A 17831-nucleotide genomic window follows, 5' to 3' on the forward strand; every position below is an offset into this window, starting at 1 on the left:
CTTTTCATGCGTCTGTAGTAGTGTTAGGCTGCTTACTGAAATCGGCAAACAAACCACTTAACGGGGATTGGCGGAGGGCGCGTCTTCACCGCGTCCCGCACGCGTTACTTTCTCCTCCGCGCGACACCCGCCTTTCGGAGTTACAGTAGCAACCAGCACCGTCAATCAGCCCCTTCCCCAATTCACACTCCCTATACCCCAATACGGGTCCTTAACCGATCAACCCACAGGAAGACTTTCATGGACACATAGTATCTGTGGTAGAAGACCACCAGTGCGCCATGTCTGCTTCCCGCGCCAAATTGGCGGAGCTGCGCGCCCTTCGCGCCGCAGGAAAGAAACGCCTGTCGACATACGAAGTTGAGGAACAAGGCGACATTTACGAGGAGGTCGACGATGAGGGCTACAAGAAGATTATCCGCAACCGACTGGATCAGGATGACTTCGTGGTCGACGACAATGGAGAAGGTTATGCAGACGACGGTCGCGAGGTGTGGAACGAGCGCACCGCAGACTACGGCGACAGCGAGAGCGAGGACGACGGATTACCTGCCCGAGGCAAGGCTGCGAAGAGAAAGCGTGAGGAGGAGAAGCAACGACAGGAGAAGATCAATAATGGCATCTCGAAGTATTTCAGCAGTGGGGCTGCGCCCTCTGCTCCCAAGCCCAAGGTGAGTTATTGAAGTCATCCATTGAGCACGAGTGGCTCTCTAATATGTTGTTCAGCCGGTCGCTACTGCAGAAGACGACGCTTTCATGGCCGATTTGCTCGGAGAAGTCGATACCAACGTGGTCCCGCATCGTGTCCCTACGAGGAATATAGTCAAGACTGAGGCTCGTCGCAAAGTTCGCATCTTGTCACCCCCGCTCGCCGATAGAACACGCAGAGAGAAGCCGATAAAGAGGGACGAAAACAGTGACCCTGTCTCGCCGGTCAAGGATCAACCAGAGGTTAATTTCGACGACGACGATGGCGCGCTTCCTGGCATGGATGATGACGACGTTCCCATGAGTGACCCGATGCCATCGTCTCCCATCAGCAAAGCGGTAGAGAGGAAGTCGACCACAACACCTGTCAAGGTCGAGGAGTTTGACGATGATGATAATGATATTATGGAGATTGCACAAGTCACTGGTCAGAACGACGCTAAGGCGACCAGCGTCAACATGGCCGGAAGCCGGCCTCCGCCCAAATTCAAGAAGGAGAGCACTCCGCCTCTGGCTAGCTCCTCGCCTACAAAACCAATGCCAGAGGTGGACGCATCTTGGAATAACGTAAGGAGCAAGCTGAATGTTCTCAGCAGCCCTGCGTCGTCGGAAATGCGTAGCTTCGGTAAGCTTCGCGCCCAGGATGTCGTTGAGGAGGACGGAAGTCTGCGCATGTTCTGGCTGGACTTTACAGAAGTCAACGGCAGTCTTTGCCTGTTTGGAAAAGTGAAGAACAAGCAAAATGGTTCTTACGCCAGTGCATTTGTCAAAATCGACAATATCCTACGCAAGCTCTATTTTCTTCCTCGAGAGTATCGGCACAAGAATGGGCGAGACACGGATGAAGAGGTAGACATGGAAGATGTCTATCATGAAGTCGACGGGATGATGTCCAGGCTGAAGGTAGGGATGCATAAGATGAAGCCCTGCACACGCAAATACGCTTTCGAATTGCCTGGTGTCCCGAAAGAGACCGAATACCTGAAGCTGTTTTACCCTTATGATAAATCTCCATTGCCAATGGATGTGAAGGGCGAGACCTTTTCGCATGTATTCGGCACAAACACGTCATTGTTCGAGCAGTTTGTTCTCTGGAAAAACATCATGGGTCCTTGTTGGCTCAAGATTGAAGAGGCCGATTTCACTGCCGTCAACAATGCATCTTGGTGCAAATTTGAATGCCAAGCAGCGAAGCCAGCGCTTATTTCTCCGGTACCTGACTCTGAGAATTTGGAAGCGCCGCCTCTGACGCTTATGAGTCTCTCCTTCCGGACCCAGCTCAACGTGAAAGAGAACAAGCAGGAGATCCTCGTGGCGAGTGCAAGAGTATATGAAAATGTCTCCCTCACGGACACCACTCCGCCTGAGAGGTTGCCCTGCAAGACTTTCACGGTCATGCGGCCTGCAGGCTCTTCATACCCGATGCACTTTGAAGCCGAAACGCGGAAGCAGAGGGGCACATTCATGCTGGAGAAGAGCGAACAGTTTCTGCTCAGCAAGTTCCTGGCGTTGTTCGAGAAGATGGATCCCGATGTTCTGATGGGACATCAGCTTCAGGAGGTTGACCTCAGCATTCTGCTCAGCAGATTGAGGGAGAAGAAGACCCCTGGCTGGCATCGCCTTGGACGGTTGAAGCGCGGCGACTGGCCCAAGAACTTTAACAGAGGTGGAGGTTTCTTCGCCGAGAGGCATCTGATTGCTGGAAGACTGATGTGCGATGTTGCCAATGATATGGGCAAGGTAAGTTTCTCCGGTTTACTTTTCTGATTCAAGGCGACTTCGTACTAATGATTGGAAGTCTCTGATGATGAAATGTCAATCTTGGAGTTTGACGGAGATGTGCGACCTCTACCTCGGAAAAGAGAATGCCAGACAAGAACTGGATTGCGAGGCAGCACTGAAGACATGGGCTACTACCAAGGACGGCCTCATGAACTTCGTCAATCACTGTGATGCGGATACCTATTTCATTGCTGCGTTGGTGCTGCGGCTTCAGATGCTGCCCTTGACCAAAGTACTCACGAATATTGCTGGTAACTCTTGGGCAAGAACGCTGAGTGGTACGCGTGCCGAGCGGAATGAGTACATTCTTCTCCACGAATTCCACCGTAACAAGTACATCTGTCCCGACAAGTACTCCTCTAAGCTACTGAAAGCTGAAGAGAAGATGCAAGAAGGTGATGATGACGAGTCGGCCGATAAGAAGAAGAAGGACAAGTACAAGGGTGGTCTTGTTTTTGAACCCGAAAAGGGTCTCTATGACAAATTCATCCTAGTGATGGACTTCAACAGTTTGTATCCCAGTATCATCCAGGAGTACAACATCTGCTTTACAACAGTGGAGCGGACAGCGACTGTGAGTTCATATGCCAGGGAAACTGTATGGAACATGAGCTGACATCTCCAGGTGGATAATGACAAGGAAGAAAAGGTTCCCGAAGTTCCTACTTCCGATCAGGAGCAGGGTATTCTGCCTAAGCTTATTGCTACTTTAGTCGGTCGTCGACGTGAAGTTAAGAAGCTGATGAAGGACAAACGCGCCACTCCTGAGCAGCTTGCTCTGTGGGACACCAAACAGCTGGCCTTCAAGCTGACCGCTAACTCCATGTACGGATGCTTGGGATACACGCAGAGTCGCTTCTACGCACGTCCCTTGGCCATGCTCACCACGTTCAAGGGTCGTGAGATTCTCAGAAGCACCAAGGAGCTGGCAGAGTCCAAACAGCTTAGAGTCATCTACGGTGATACTGACTCGGTCATGATCAACACGAACATGGACACGATCAGCGATGCGCTAAAGGTCGGTGATGAGTTCAAGAAATCCGTAAACGAACGTTACCGGTTGCTGGAGATCGACATTGACAATGTGTTCCGTCGTCTTCTTCTTCACGCCAAGAAGAAATATGCCGCCATCAACATGACCGAGGTCGATGGCAAGTACGTGGATAAGCTCGAAGTCAAGGGTCTGGACATGAAGAGGCGTGAATACTGCTCGTTGTCGAAGGAGGTCTCTCAGAAGCTGCTGAATGAAGTTCTCTCCGGTGAGGATCAGGAGGTTGTTCTCAACAGAGTCCATGACTATCTACGCGAGTTGGCTGAGAAGATGCGCGAGTACTCCGTCCCTGTTCAAAAATACGTCATTTACACGGTATGTTTGAATCAAAGCACACTCGGTTGACACACACTAACTCACTTATCTAGAAACTCTCCAAGCGACCCGAGGAATATCCTAACAAGGAGTCTATGCCCCCGGTACAGGTGGCCTTGCGCGAGCTTGCCCGCGGTAAAACGGTTCGCCCTAACGACGTCATTTCGTATGTTGTAACGAACGGGGATGCCGAGACCTCGTCTCTCGCACCAGCCAAGCGGTCATACACACCCCAGGATGTGATGAAGCCGGATTCGGGACTCAAGCCTGATATCGAATTCTACCTTCTCAAGCAGATTTTCCCACCGATCGAACGTCTCTGTGCCCCTATTCCTGGCACTGATGCCGTTCGACTAGCCGAGTGCTTGGGGCTTGATGTGCGCAAGTACCAGATCAATAGCTCCAGTGGAAGCAACCAACAGAATGCCGATATCTTCCCGCTCGAGTCGCAGATTCCAGACTCTGTGCGGTTTGAGAACGCTACCCGGTTTACGCTTACCTGCCGGTTCTGCAAGGAGAAGTCGGTCTTCGAAGGACTCGCGCAGTCCACCCACATGTGCACTGCCAATGGTGTCGTTTGCCCCAACCAGGCTTGTCAGAAGACATTCTCTGTCTTGACGATTGTTGCCCAGTTAGAGTCACAAATTCGTGCACAGACATCGAAGTACTATGAGGGCTGGCTCGTCTGTGACGACACGGCCTGCGGCAACCGGACTAGACAGATCAGCGTATATGGACACCGGTGTCTTGGACCCCGGGGTCACGCTGAGGGCTGTCTTGGTCGGATGACGTACGAGTACTCGGAGAAACAGATGTATAACCAATTACTTTACTTCGCAGGACTTTGGGACGTGGACAAGGCTCGTAAAGCGGCGGAGAAGGAGCCCACTGGGGAAAAGAAGGACAGTGTGACGGCCCTGGCAGAGTTCAACCGCATACGGTTCGGAACCATCAAAGGCGTAGTGGACGCATATCTGAAGAAGTGCGGCCGGCAATGGGTTGAAATGGACAGTCTGTTCCGCTTCATGCTGCCATGATTGAGTAGTCTTGGGTTCTTCTGTTTTGTATATAGTTTTTATTTGGGTGGTTCGGATTTGGGACATGGTCATCAATGTGAATAGCGGGCATTGTTTTGTTCTAGATGATGGAATGAGAATTAATAGGCATGAATGACAATTGTACTGGGATTTTCTCGAGATATGGATTGCCTAATCGGGAAAGCCCCGCACCCCCGCCAATCAAGCGCGGCACTTTCTCTGCCCGCCGCTGTCTCCCGCCATCAACTTCGCCCTTCACATGCTCGCTCCTTGTTTTCCCTGACTTCTGGCGACCTGGTCTTCCTCAATTGATTCCTTTAGACATTCCAGGAATTCCCCTACTGACCGCCGTCATGTCAGTCGCGCGGGTATTGGTCATTGCGGGATCAGACAGCTCCGGTGGCGCGTATGTTTGAGCATGGACACTCCCAGTTTTAGACATGTCAAGCTAATGCATTTCCGCGGGGTTTAGGGGTCTGGAAGCGGACCAGAGGGTCCTGGCTGCACATGGCTGCTATGCTCTTACGGCAACGACTGGTCTCACAGCCCAGAATACTTTGGGCGTGCAAGACATCTTTGTTGTCCCCTCAGAGTTCGTGAAAAAGCAGATTAATGCCGGCCTGGAAGATGTTGGTGCGGATGTTGTTAAGTTGGGTATGAGCATTCATTCTTCTAAGCCTTCTTCTCGATGACTGACAGGGTGATAGGGATGCTTTCTTCTGCAGAGACCATCGATGTCATCGCTGAAGCATTGACCGTACACCAAGTGCCTGCGGTGGTGCTGGATCCGGTAGCCTTGCCCTGTGTTACGTGGTGACTGATTGAAAAAGCCTCTATTTCTGACTCGGGAATTAACAGGTTATGGTCTCTACTAGCGGGTCACGTCTATTACCTGAAGCAGCCATTAAAGGTCTGCGCACAAAGCTTCTTCCCTTGACAACTGTCCTCACCCCCAACATTCCCGAAGCCGTGCTGCTACTGAAAGATGCCGGTCTGGACGTCCCAGAGCCGACAGATCTCCCTGGTCTCATTCAGCTCGCAAAGCAGGTCTGCTCCTTAGGTTCCAAGGGTGTCCTGCTCAAGGGCGGTCATTTGCCGCTCACCGGTGATAACCGGACCGCGCAGAATCATGAACAGGCCTCGAAGGTTATTGATGTGTTTTTCGATGGAGAAGACATTACCTTGTTTGAAACTGACTATCTGATATCGAAGAATACTCACGGCACTGGCTGCTCACTTGCCTCGGCCATCTCGGCCAATCTCGCCCATGGTAAGGATATGAGGCGGGCAGTTCAGAGCGCGGTTCGATTTGTTGAGGCAGGTATCAAGACTAGCATTGATCTCGGGAAGGGCAGTGGGCCGATTAATCACTTTCATTCCTTCTACTGTCTACCATTTTCTCCGTGAGTGTCTTGGTGACCGAGGGATGGCTTGCTCTGCTAATAATGTTTTACAGCGGACATTTTGTAGAATATGCTCTAGACCGTCCTGACGTCCAACCAGCGTGGAAGCGTTTCACCGAGCACGAGTTTGTCAAGAGGATGGGAGATGGCACACTTTCAGAGGAAAGATTCAAGTCATATCTTGTGCAAGACTATCTTTACTTGGTAGGATTTTCGTGATTGGTTCTGTGAACGGGGCTTTGCTGACTCTCAATGTAGGTTCAATTTGCCCGGAGCAACGCCCTAGCTTCATACAAAGCTGGCGACATGGAGTCCATTGCTGCGGTATGTATAGTTCTACTGAGTTGACTTGCGATGCAGCGAGCTGACGGTGTGATCTCATCACAGTCAGCCAAGATTGTTCTACACATCCAACGTGAGACCGCGTTGCACCTCGATTACTGTGCGTCCTTTGGCCTTTCGAAAGAGCAAATGGAGAGCACCCCGGAAACCATTGGTGAGTGACAGCTTTCAAGTTGTTCCTTCGTGATTACATAGGCAGGTTCGCTGACAATCCATTGTCCTTAAACAGCATGCACCGCATACGGCCGGTATATCCTTGATATCGGACAATCACAGGATTGGCTCGCATTACAGGTGGCTCTTGCACCTTGCTTACTCGGCTACGGGGCAATTGCACAAAGATTGTACAGCGACAAGGAGTCTCTCCGCGAGGGCAACCGGTACTGGAAGTGGATTGAGAACTATGTGGCAGAGGACTACACTGAAGCCGTGCGCTTGGGATCCGGTAAGACTCCGCTTGAGCAGATGACAACCCACATCGGCAGTGGAAATGGCTAACATTGGCTTAGAACTACTTGAGACGCATATGCGACAGGTTTCGCCCAGTCGAGTGGAAGAATTGATCAAGATCTTCATACGAGCGACAGAGTTGGAGATTAGCTTCTGGGACATGGGACTGGGTGGCAAACACTTGTAGGGAGAAGGGAAACCGAGCAGCTACTCAGATGAGGGAAAATGCAGGGCAAGCCAAATTAAGATAGGATTTATAGACTATGTACAATGACATCGACTGCATAAATGACCCCAATACGCTTATAGCTGGCCATGAAAAGATCTGACCGTCCTACTTTCTCCTCGCAATCTAGACTAACAAAAGTCGAAAGTGGAAACACCTTCGCCTTCCGCCTTAATCAGCGGTGGCGGCGGGGGCCAATCAGCATGCAGCTTCAACGCATTTTCTGCGCCAAATCCCCTGCGCTAAGCCGCAACGGGCGAGTGTTTGCCTCCGCCGGTTTTTGCTTTTCTTTTCTTTTCTTCGCTTGCTTCCCGCCCGTCGCTTCCCTTTTTCTTTCTTCCTTCCATCTTCTGCTTCATCCTTTCTCCCTCACTCTCTCTGTGTGTCTTTTTTCTCTCCTTCCTCTCTTTCTCCTCCCTCTATCCCCTCGTCTTTTGAAGGTTGTGTTACTTCCTTCAGACTACTCTTTGTTGATTCCCTCGCTCCAGTCCCGTCTCATCGTGGTCTTGTTGGACGCCCCCGGTTTCTTCTAACCTCATAAAAAAAAAACTTGTTTTTTTCTTCCTTCACATAACATCATTATGTCTTCCTACGGCGGTGGCGGCGGCTACCAGCGCGACTCCTACCGGTAAGTTATCCCTCTGCAATCAGAGCACTGGTCTAGATGGATTGCTCGAGTGCAAGCCAGCCTTGTGGCTGTGCGACTTGAATCGCGACTGTGATCGCTTCCTGGCTATCCCAGCCTGGCTTGCGGTCCGGGCTGTCACGCGATCTGGTCAACCGTCAACCCTTTCTAGACCTGTCTGCTCTTCTCGACACTACGTCGAGAACCTGTATCTCTCGAGCGAACATGCTTGCTAACATGTCATATAGCTCCAGAAACGGCGGCGGCGGCGGCTACGGTAACGGTAACGGTTACTCCAACGGTGGAGGCTACGGCGGCGGTGGTGGTGGTGGTTACGGCGGTGGTGGCTATGGCGGCGGCGGCTACGGCGGCGGCGGCTATGGTGGCAGAGGAGGTGGTGCCGGCGGTGCTGGCGGAGACCGCATGTCCAACCTGGGCTCTGGTCTGAAGAAGCAGGAATGGGACCTTGACTCCCTGCCCAAGTTCGAGAAGTCCTTCTACAAGGAACACGCCGATGTCGCCGAGCGCTCTCAGCGTGATGTCGACGAGTTCCGTAAGAAGCACGAGATGGCTGTTCAGGGAAGAAACGTCCCTCGCCCCGTCGAGACCTTCGACGAGGCTGGTTTCCCTCAGTACGTCCTTAGCGAGGTCAAGGCCCAGGGCTTCGACCGCCCCACCGCTATCCAGTCTCAGGGTTGGCCCATGGCCCTCTCCGGTCGCGACGTCGTCGGTATCGCTGAGACGGGTTCCGGAAAGACCCTGACCTACTGTCTTCCTGCCATCGTTCACATCAACGCCCAGCCCCTTCTCGCTCCCGGTGACGGCCCCATTGTCCTTATCCTCGCCCCCACCCGTGAATTGGCCGTTCAGATTCAGGCCGAAATCTCCAAATTCGGAAAGTCTTCTCGTATTCGCAACACCTGTGTCTACGGTGGTGTCCCCAAGGGTCCTCAGATCCGTGACCTGAGCCGTGGTGTCGAAGTTTGCATTGCGACTCCCGGTCGTCTGATTGACATGCTCGAGGCTGGTCGCACCAACCTTCGTCGTGTTACCTACCTCGTTCTGGATGAGGCCGATCGCATGCTGGACATGGGTTTCGAGCCCCAGATCCGCAAGATCATCTCCCAGATTCGCCCTGACCGTCAGACTTGCATGTGGTCCGCTACGTGGCCCAAGGAGGTCCGTCAGCTTGCCTCTGACTTCCTCAACGACTACATCCAGGTCAACATTGGTTCCATGGATCTGTCGGCCAACCACCGTATCACTCAGATCGTCGAGGTCGTCTCGGACTTCGAGAAGCGCGACAAGATGATCAAGCACCTCGAGAAGATCATGGAGAACCGCGGCAACAAGTGCCTTATCTTCACCGGCACCAAGCGCATCGCTGACGAGATCACACGCTTCCTCCGCCAGGACGGATGGCCGGCACTTTGTAAGCTCCCTTGATCCTGACACTGAAAGAGCCATGTGCTAACCTGCGTTCCAGCTATTCACGGTGATAAGCAACAGCAAGAGAGAGATTGGGTCTTGAACGAGTTCAAGACGGGCAAGAGCCCAATCATGGTGGCTACTGATGTGGCTTCCCGTGGTATCGGTATGAATAAATCGCAAACTCCCCCCCTCCCCTTTCCCCCCTTCCCCTCTTCCTTTCTTGCCGCCAAGTCACCCTTCACCCGTATTGAGGTTGCGTGACCATGGCACGGTGCTTAACTCTCTTCCACCAATTGTTGGTGTGTATGACTCTTCCAGGCTTTGTCGGGTCTCCTGAAATGGTTCTCAAGCCAGGAGGGCCTTGGACTCACAGTGCAGTGTAGCAGACGTATTACTCTTCTGTTCTGATTCACCATATCAACCCTTTAAAAACTTGGCCGGTAGAGGGAGGGAAACTTCCTCTCTTGCCGACTTGTTGAAGCTGCATTCCAAGGTTGCTCTAGGACCACGATATCTGCCACCCTCGGACTCGTCTGTCACGGATCTTTTGATGATTTTAAGTCCGAGCGAGAGAGAGAGATGCATCAAGTCTCATACGACTGAGAAAGGCTCCTAAGCCACGTTGCTCAATTGACTAATGCTCTGTTTGCTAACGTTACATGTGTTTGAAGATGTGCGCGACATCACACACGTTCTCAACTATGACTACCCCAACAACTCGGAGGACTACGTTCACCGTATTGGTAGAACTGGTCGTGCCGGTGCTAAGGGTACCGCCATCACCTTCTTTACCACTGACAGTAAGTTACCTCTTCCATCACAGATGGTCAAGCATGATGCTAACATGTCACCTCTTGCAGACTCCAAGCAGGCTCGTGACTTGGTCACCATTCTCACTGAGGCCAAGCAGCAGATTGACCCCCGTCTCGCCGAGATGGTCCGCTACAGTGGCGGCGGTGGTCATGGCCACGGTGGCTATGGCCGCTGGGGTGGCCGTGGTGGTGGCCGTGGCCGCGGCAACCACTTCACTGCTTCCAATGCTGCTCCTCTTGGTGGCAACCGTCGCTGGTAACCTTTTGACCTCGCTGCTCAGTTCATCCACTGAGCTTGTATTCCATTCTCACATCGGTAGACGTTCATTTTCCTTCGCATGATTCCTTTTTCGTAACCACGGTACGGGCGGCGTTCGTCGATATCACGATAGACTATTCGCGTGTTTTGCTCAGTTTACAACAACAGGCTCCCCCGACATTGGGTGACCTCGAAACCTACACGATTGTGCACTGATATTTCTCATGGATACACGTTAATTATCTCATTTCTTTGTGGTTTATCAAACAAAAAGTTATGTATCAGTTGGCTTGTTCCCGGAACGGATGGGACTAGATAGTGTGTAGCTTTCACTTGCATGCTAATAATTGGAGAGAAACTGTACCTATCTGCTTCTGTTTAGCATTATTGAAACTGTCATTACATTTTCTACCTGTAGACAAAACTGCTGGTGCCTTCCTCGGGCACGCCTTCACACCATCACATGAACCCCTTCAAGTCACCTACATGAAGTCGATGCGCCTCCATAGTAATCTACAGGCTTGATCCCTGCCATCCAGCCTCGATCTGCAACACCCCCTCCATCCCCGAAAACAAAAAAAAAGCAACGAGGAATACGACAGCGACAGCAGCAGTACAAAGCACGCCAGATTGAAACAGGCGGAGGCTGCATAACGCCGCAGCAGCCACACAGGAGGCAGAGGCACCGGGTAAGCGGATTGACCACTTTGTACACAGTAGTATTAGTACTAATTGGTTAGGTAGCTGGCTGGTTGGTTGGCATGTCCCCATTCAAGATGCATTATCCTTGTGTAGACCCTTGTTTGGGGGGTGGGGGTATATATATACATTCGTATTACCTGTCTGCTGGTAACTGGTAACTGGGTATTTAGTTGTATGTATGTATTGAATCGATTTCTTGTAATAATTACTAGGAATATGGCTACTATTTACAAGGATCCGATCCTGGTTTTTCACTCTTTCTAATGACGTGATTACTATGTAGTATGCATGTATGTGTGTGCTTGGTAGTGACCATCACCAGATAGTTTACCAGTATACCAGTAGTAGTAGGTAGGTAGGTAGGTAAAGTTCACCTCTGCAATGTAACGTCTTGCTTTTTCCCTTTTCCTCTTTCTTTACTACTTCTTTCGTTTATTTATTGGGGTTTGGGGTTGAGTGAGGGGTAGGTACAGTCCTGTTTCGATATTTTTCTATTCTACTTACTCTTTTTTATTTAACTTATATCTGACTGGTAGGTGATAGTACTAGTAGCAGTAGTAATAGTAGCTGGTTGCTTTCGCGATGACATTGTACAATAATTGCTTATATTATGACGTGAATACTACTAGCAATATATAGATCATGATCATTCATTTTAATGATGGAAATGAAGTAAACTCATAGCACTCACTTAAGTTACTACCTAGTTTGTTATTCAGGATATTGTGAATACAATACATAGTACATGTAGTAGGATTGGCATTGCGGTATGACAATAGTAGTGTAGGATTATAGTCTGTGACTTTGGTGTCTGATACCAAATACTGTACTGTAGGGCTAGTAGTAGTAGTAGTAGTAGTAGTAGTAGTAGTAGTAGTAGTAGTAGTAGTATGATATATTCTTTAAACTTTTGGGTTTTCGTCTAAGAAACCACCACACTACTCTTCAATTTGGTACTACTGGTTTACTCCATTCAGGTGATTGATAAATGGGTGAGAAGTTTTTACTAGTACTACTATGTGGGATGTTTGCTTATTTGCTGAATGGCAGTACTTCTATTGATTTCACTGGTCAATTATTTATGTGATTTAGCATAAGCCCCGTTGTGACTACTATATATCTTGGATGATGCTAGGTACTTTTCAGCTATCATATCTCGAGCATGGAAGAGCCAGCCAGCTAGTACTACTACTAGTAGTAAATGGCTATATAAAATACTCCTCCTAGCCTAGATGCATATACTACTACCATCTCACCCCAACTACTCCCCCAACAAAAACCTCCCCACCTTCCCCGCCAAAATCTCATGAACATGGCTCGTCATATGTCCAGAATTAAACCAAAAATAAGTATCCAAGGGCGTCGGACACCCATACTTCCGATAATCCCAGGCAATATCCGGCTGATCATAACCAGCACAGAAGTTCGTGATATTCACAATCCCAAACTCCGCGGGGTGATCCAAAATATAGCTGAGTTCGCTATGCGCATCAAACAACATGACATTGGTATCAGCGTAGCGAGCACCAAACGCACTGGCATGCTGCGCCAACGCATCATTGTACCAGGTGATCTGTGTCGCGTTGGGGCTGGGATCAGCGCTACCTAGGTTTCCGGGTCTGCGGTCTAGCGGGGGCAGGTTCATGAAGAGGTAGGAGCGGTAGCCCTGGGAGTAGATGGATTGGACGGAGGCGAAGAGGGTGGTCATGAGGTCGTTGTAGAAGGTTGGGAAGTCGACGTCGTATTTGGAGCTGTCGCCGATGTCGTTGATGCCGATCCAGATGGCGATTAGGGCGTGGGAGGGGTCTATGGTGTTTTGCAGGACGGGTTGGGCGTAGGTGGTGAATTGTTTGACTTGGTTGACGAGGGAGACGGTGAAGTTGTGGTGGAGGGGGGTGCTGGGGGTGGGTTAGAGGTGGGAGATAAAGTGTGTATGGCTTGTAGATGTGGGCGTACTATTCAACTGAGATGTCTGATCCTGCGAATGCGAAATCCCATAGTTGTAGGTCGCAGTCGGAGGGCGATGTGAGGCCCTCGTCCAGACCGCAGCCTGTTAGGTATTCTACCCAGTTGGGACCGCCTTCTGCGGTGGCGGTCTACGGGTTTGTGGATGCATCAGTATGGCTTTGATGAGGTGTTGGTATGTTACAAAGAGGAATGAAATGGTTGTCACCTGGTTCTGGACGATTTTGTCAGTCAGCAGCGTGTGTGGGTCATATGCAAAGTGCTGTAAATCCCCGATGAAACTATAGTTCTGTAGTCCATCGGTTCCTTGAACATATGTATACGAGTCACCGAAGGCGATGCTGGCATATGGATCAGCAACTTCTCTCTACCGGCTCTTAGAATACGGCAAGAAGATGATAGCAAGCACGAACAGGTATTTGGTCGAGTCCCAATCAAAGTCTTCTTTATGAGCAGCACCAGAAGGGTATGCCGGAATCATCGGAATGGCCGCGAGGGCCAGAAATTGCCATTTTACGAACATGATTGATGGTTGCTTGATTTACCTCTGAATGAGGGCATTCAACTGCTAGATACTGTTAAACTGAGAACCTGCTGATTTTATACGCATTGCATCAGAGGCAATTGTTCTCATACTGCCAGATTAACCCCGCAGAAGCATTTAAAGTCCGGAGAAATGACAGCATAAAGTGCATTCCACGGAGGATAATTTTCCTTCCACTTGTCATTAGCTGCAGCGGGCTGACATATAGCAAACAAGCAATTCCCGGTGCGATTTCAGATCTGCGGTGTCTATCTGAGATCTATCATACTTCCTGGATGAAGCTTCCGCTGTTCTGGACTGACTCGACTCGACTGGACTTGTGAGCCTCGGCACATCCATCGATCGGGTCCGGAGAGCACACCATCTGGTAGTAGTGCGTGGGGGCACCATGGGGAAGCTGTCTTGCCGAGCTACCTGGGCATTCTCTTAACTTGCCGACGCCCGGGAAAAGGGACATCCAGGAAGCAGAGGAGTCATCTCGCTCCAGAGCTTTCCAGATAGCTAGCTAGGTAGCGAACCAAGCCTTGCCGATCCGGGCACGCAAGGAGGGCCAAGATTATCCGGGGTTGAAGAGCCCAAGGAGAGGCTCAATCATCGACTGCGGGGAGTTAGTCCAGCCAAGCGAGATGGCGCGCCCTGCAAAAGCTCCGGTTTGCGGCGACACGATTCAGAGCGCCATCCATGGATGGACAGACACGCTTGGGAGAGGAGGGAAGGTATTGGCAGCGGGACCTTCTGTGGTCGCTTTTCCACGGAGAACAAACAAACAGCCAGAATGGATGAAAAGATGAGGGGAAAACTGAAGGGGATCGCGTTATCTTGCTGGGTTGTTGACAGCGCAGGTGACTCGAGGGATGCCGAGTGCTACCTCACTATCTTACTGTAAGATATCGCGTAATATTCAAGGAAATCAATCCATCCGCGTCTCTCTCTGTCTCTCTCTGTTCGGGAGGGTGGAGTGGGGACCTCCCGACCTGTCCAGTCCAGTCTGGTTGAAGGGTCACGGTGAGAGTGGATGTATTTTCCCAGCTGGACGAGCACTCTGACAATGGATGTCTTGCTCAGCTGAGATGTTGAAATCTCCATGTTAAATACAAGAGTCGCGCGAGTGGTATTATTTTAATTATTCCTCTTTCGAGAGGGGAAATAATCCCGCCGAGGAGAATTGATTATTATTAGAGATAGAGAATGATAGTAGTATAATCGGTATCTATCCACTACTGTCAAGTCTGGTGTGTCTGCAGCTCAGCTGTTATGTACCTGCCTTCTTGGTCCAGATAGGATTAGCACAAAAACAACAACAACAACAACAACCTTGGGGGGGAATTGTTTGATGTACCCGGAAGTACCATCTTACGTACCTCCAGGGGAAAGGGTACCGGTATGTACTCCGTACCGGTGGGCCGCACTACTGGTCCTCCCCGGTACCAACCAGTTACTAGTGAGGTATTTTACTTGGTGACCAACGCCAATCACAGCTCCTAAAGCAAATGCAGGTTTAGGCATATACCGCTAGCCCCGAACGGAGTTAGGCCGATGTCGCGGGAGAGAAAACTAAACTAGGAGGGTGGTTCCAGTTCGGGTGCGCTAACCACTAAGGTCAGCCCTCCCAATGAGTCCCAAGTCCCAACTCCTCCCTAAGCTTGGGTCAAGGTCCAGGACCAGGACCGTGAGCGGGCTAGCCTTGGGACTAATCGTTAGTTCAATATGCGGAAGTCGGGAATTCCGCAGATAGTATCACGGGGGGTCAAGATTGGACACGGTCGACTAGGTTCCGGTAAGGCCTAACGTAATAAGAATGGCTTGGGTCCGGCGCCGACGCTGCCAGCCAGCCCTTCAAGCCTCATCAGTCATCCTGGTAGCCTGTAATCATTATGCTCTCTGGCTTTTCTCTGTGTTCGAGCGGGCGTAGAACATGCATGGAACATGTAATCTGTGAGCTCGTGATCGCGTATGTTTACGAGAAGACAGGGGGCCAAAAATAAAAAATGATCGAAATCTAGGAAAAAAAAAAAAAAAAAAAAAAAAAAAAAAGAAAACATGGGTTTATCTCTGCAGTAGCCGTTCTGCTAACCAATATACACCAGTGAGTAAAGTAGAGCCCGGGAGATCCTGGTTAAAGTCGGCGAGGGGGTCGCAAAGGTGGCCCATCCTCTTTTTCTCCCTATCCTGAACCAGGCAGGGGTGTGGTCTTGGCGGTCCGCAACTTCGGAACTATAGGTAGTATTTATCGCATATTAAAACGCTCGCTCGTCATGAATAATAAGACTGACACGTTGTACTCCGTCTTTCGCGATAAGTGGAATTTGGCCTACGGAGGAACTCGGCCTATTGATTCGTTCCGCACTCGCTGACCAAATATGGAGACGCGATTACATAAGGAAACCCTGGGGGGGGGGGGGGGGGGGAAGAGTTTGTTGTGTCTTGTGTCTGTCTGTGACTCTGTGTCTCTGTCTGTCTGTCAGTCACCAAAAGAGTCAGTTGGCCCGAAAGGTGGGCTTGCGGCCGACGATTATCGTCGAGCTCCCCCCCGTTAGAAACAACTTGAGTCATTGTTCTTGGAGCTTGGGCCTTATCGTTAACACTAGGGAAGGTAGCTACCTAGTAGTGTAGCCGATATTAGTTGGGGAAGCATCGGCGGCGTAGACAGACAGTCTGATCTTCCGTTGTGGGCCGGTGGGAGGAAAAAGAGAATCTAAGAGCGAGGCCCAGAAGAGGTTCAGATGCGCAAGTCCGACTACCGGACGGAGCGCGGAGTCCTCCGTTCCATCATGCTCTGCAAATTCCCTATTGGTATGGCGGCGCCGAAAATCTCATATGGTCAATCGGTCAGGACGCAATCTCGTTAATCGCGCGATATGCCGTCTTGATCTCGTCCGTTCCCCCCCCTAAAATCGCAGCAGCGCAGCAGGCACAAGGTTTTCGCTACCAGAGAGTCGTCACGGTCAATCATCAGGCACGGATTGGCGTACCGATTTCCGACCTGCGACTAAAAGTGTCCCCATCATCTTAAAGGTGCCTTAGTCTACCGACTTAATCAAAGTCCTAAAGCGCCGTGAGAAATTGCTGATCTCCCCATTGGCTCCCTTCGAGAGATTTCCCTGCCATTCTTTTTTGGATTTTGAGTTTGTTGGAGATGGGGCGACGTCGGTCGCTTTCCTGATTTTCGTCTAATTCACTTACAACAAATAACCATATCCATGGCTCCATCTTTTGCTCCACAACAACAAAGGACGGAGGGGTGAGCCGCAGAGCCGTGGTGGGAATCATATCCCCAATGCAGTCAAGAACGGGAGTGTCTGCTCCATACGGTGTCCAAAGACAGGTCCACGGTAGGTATCAATGCCAGTACCGAGCGTTACCATCTCTCCGATACGCCTTCCAGTGGGAGTCGCAGTAGGGGATTAAGGAATAAGGATAGTAAGTAAGTAGTACTCACCACCGGGGGATGTGGTGTGCCACTAAGGGCAGTTCCTCGGCAAAATAAGGTGAGCTGAGCTGAGTGATTTCGCAATACCTGTAGATGATAATTTAGCGGCCAATCTTCTTTATCCAACCTGGGATAATTAAACCAGCCATCGCATATATTTCATCGATGGCGCGAGAGGGTTTTCACTTACACAACACATCCCCGAGACGAAGATGATTTGCAGAAAGGGGATTGGCTACGGAGTACGGAGTAGCCGTTCCGCATTATATTCGAAGGTGACTGCGACTTCGATCTGTAGGCTCAAGAACGTTGAAGAGGCAAAAAGGGAAGAAAAGAAACAGAGAGCAAAAAGAAACGAAAGAGGAGGCGCGTATTGCCTTCACACACTCTCTCTCCTCACCTTCCTAATTGACTCCATTGCCTCTTTTCTTTCCTCTCTAGGATTCAATCTATTACTTTGAAGATAGAATTGTAGTCTCGCCCGTCTCCTGAGCAGACGCCACTTGAGCCATGGTCAAAACATTCCAACTAAAACGCGCTGCCAGCTAGCCAGCTACAACACTATGCGCACGTGGAGCAGGTTAACACCTGAGATCACACCAAAATAGCTTGGTCACGGACGTGACATTTAACAGCGGAGCTATCCGCATAAGGCAAACCACTCAGCCCGTGAAGCCCATTAATCTACGACTTAGCGACAATGCCATACATGTGTGGATAAAAGTCTTGCATATGCCACATATTGAAGG

The 17831-nt window shown here is 50.5% G+C and overlaps 3 protein-coding genes across 3 annotated transcripts; 2 read left to right on the forward strand and 1 right to left on the reverse strand.

Annotated features, from left to right (window-relative positions):
- The first annotated feature begins 167 nt into the window (after positions 1-167).
- On the forward strand, positions 168-7379 carry BO79DRAFT_234878 (DNA-directed DNA polymerase alpha catalytic subunit POL1). The gene is made up of 15 exons (XM_025684421.1): positions 168-671; positions 727-2448; positions 2507-3064; positions 3116-3856; positions 3910-4815; positions 5078-5165; positions 5215-5299; positions 5366-5547; positions 5601-5683; positions 5752-6296; positions 6350-6500; positions 6555-6620; positions 6684-6792; positions 6868-7083; positions 7148-7379. Exons 1-15 carry the CDS (start codon positions 282-284, stop codon positions 7273-7275), a joined length of 5970 nt encoding a protein of 1989 aa, XP_025543803.1. The 5' UTR covers positions 168-281; the 3' UTR covers positions 7276-7379.
- Positions 7380-7777: 398 nt separating this feature from the next.
- On the forward strand, positions 7778-10839 carry BO79DRAFT_206789 (DEAD-box ATP-dependent RNA helicase DBP2). The gene is made up of 5 exons (XM_025682044.1): positions 7778-7942; positions 8188-9371; positions 9426-9533; positions 10042-10170; positions 10231-10839. The coding sequence occupies exons 1-5, from the start codon at positions 7896-7898 to the stop codon at positions 10440-10442; spliced, it is 1680 nt and encodes a 559-aa protein (XP_025543804.1). The 5' UTR covers positions 7778-7895; the 3' UTR covers positions 10443-10839.
- Positions 10840-12404: 1565 nt separating this feature from the next.
- BO79DRAFT_187041 (SGNH/GDSL hydrolase family protein) lies at positions 12405-13631 on the reverse strand (the record flags this gene model as incomplete). Its single annotated transcript, XM_025680517.1, has 4 exons — positions 12405-13041; positions 13100-13239; positions 13317-13449; positions 13522-13631. 4 exons carry the CDS (start codon positions 13629-13631, stop codon positions 12405-12407), a joined length of 1020 nt encoding a protein of 339 aa, XP_025543805.1.
- Positions 13632-17831: the final 4200 nt, after the last annotated feature.

This window comes from Aspergillus costaricaensis, assembly GCF_003184835.1.
Source record: "Aspergillus costaricaensis CBS 115574 unplaced genomic scaffold BO79scaffold_3, whole genome shotgun sequence".
NCBI classification, from domain to species: Eukaryota; Fungi; Ascomycota; class Eurotiomycetes; order Eurotiales; family Aspergillaceae; genus Aspergillus; species Aspergillus costaricensis.

Coding starts and splice junctions, on each gene's coding strand:
- BO79DRAFT_234878 (XM_025684421.1), top strand. CDS start 282: ATGTCTGCTTCCCGCGCCAAATTGGCGGAGCTGCGCGCCCTTCGCGCC. Junction 672..726: donor CCTCTGCTCCCAAGCCCAAG/GTGAGTTATTGA, acceptor TATGTTGTTCAG/CCGGTCGCTACTGCAGAAGA. Junction 3,065..3,115: donor CAGTGGAGCGGACAGCGACT/GTGAGTTCATAT, acceptor TGACATCTCCAG/GTGGATAATGACAAGGAAGA.
- BO79DRAFT_206789 (XM_025682044.1), top strand. CDS start 7,896: ATGTCTTCCTACGGCGGTGGCGGCGGCTACCAGCGCGACTCCTACCG. Junction 7,943..8,187: donor TACCAGCGCGACTCCTACCG/GTAAGTTATCCC, acceptor CATGTCATATAG/CTCCAGAAACGGCGGCGGCG. Junction 9,534..10,041: donor TGTGGCTTCCCGTGGTATCG/GTATGAATAAAT, acceptor ATGTGTTTGAAG/ATGTGCGCGACATCACACAC.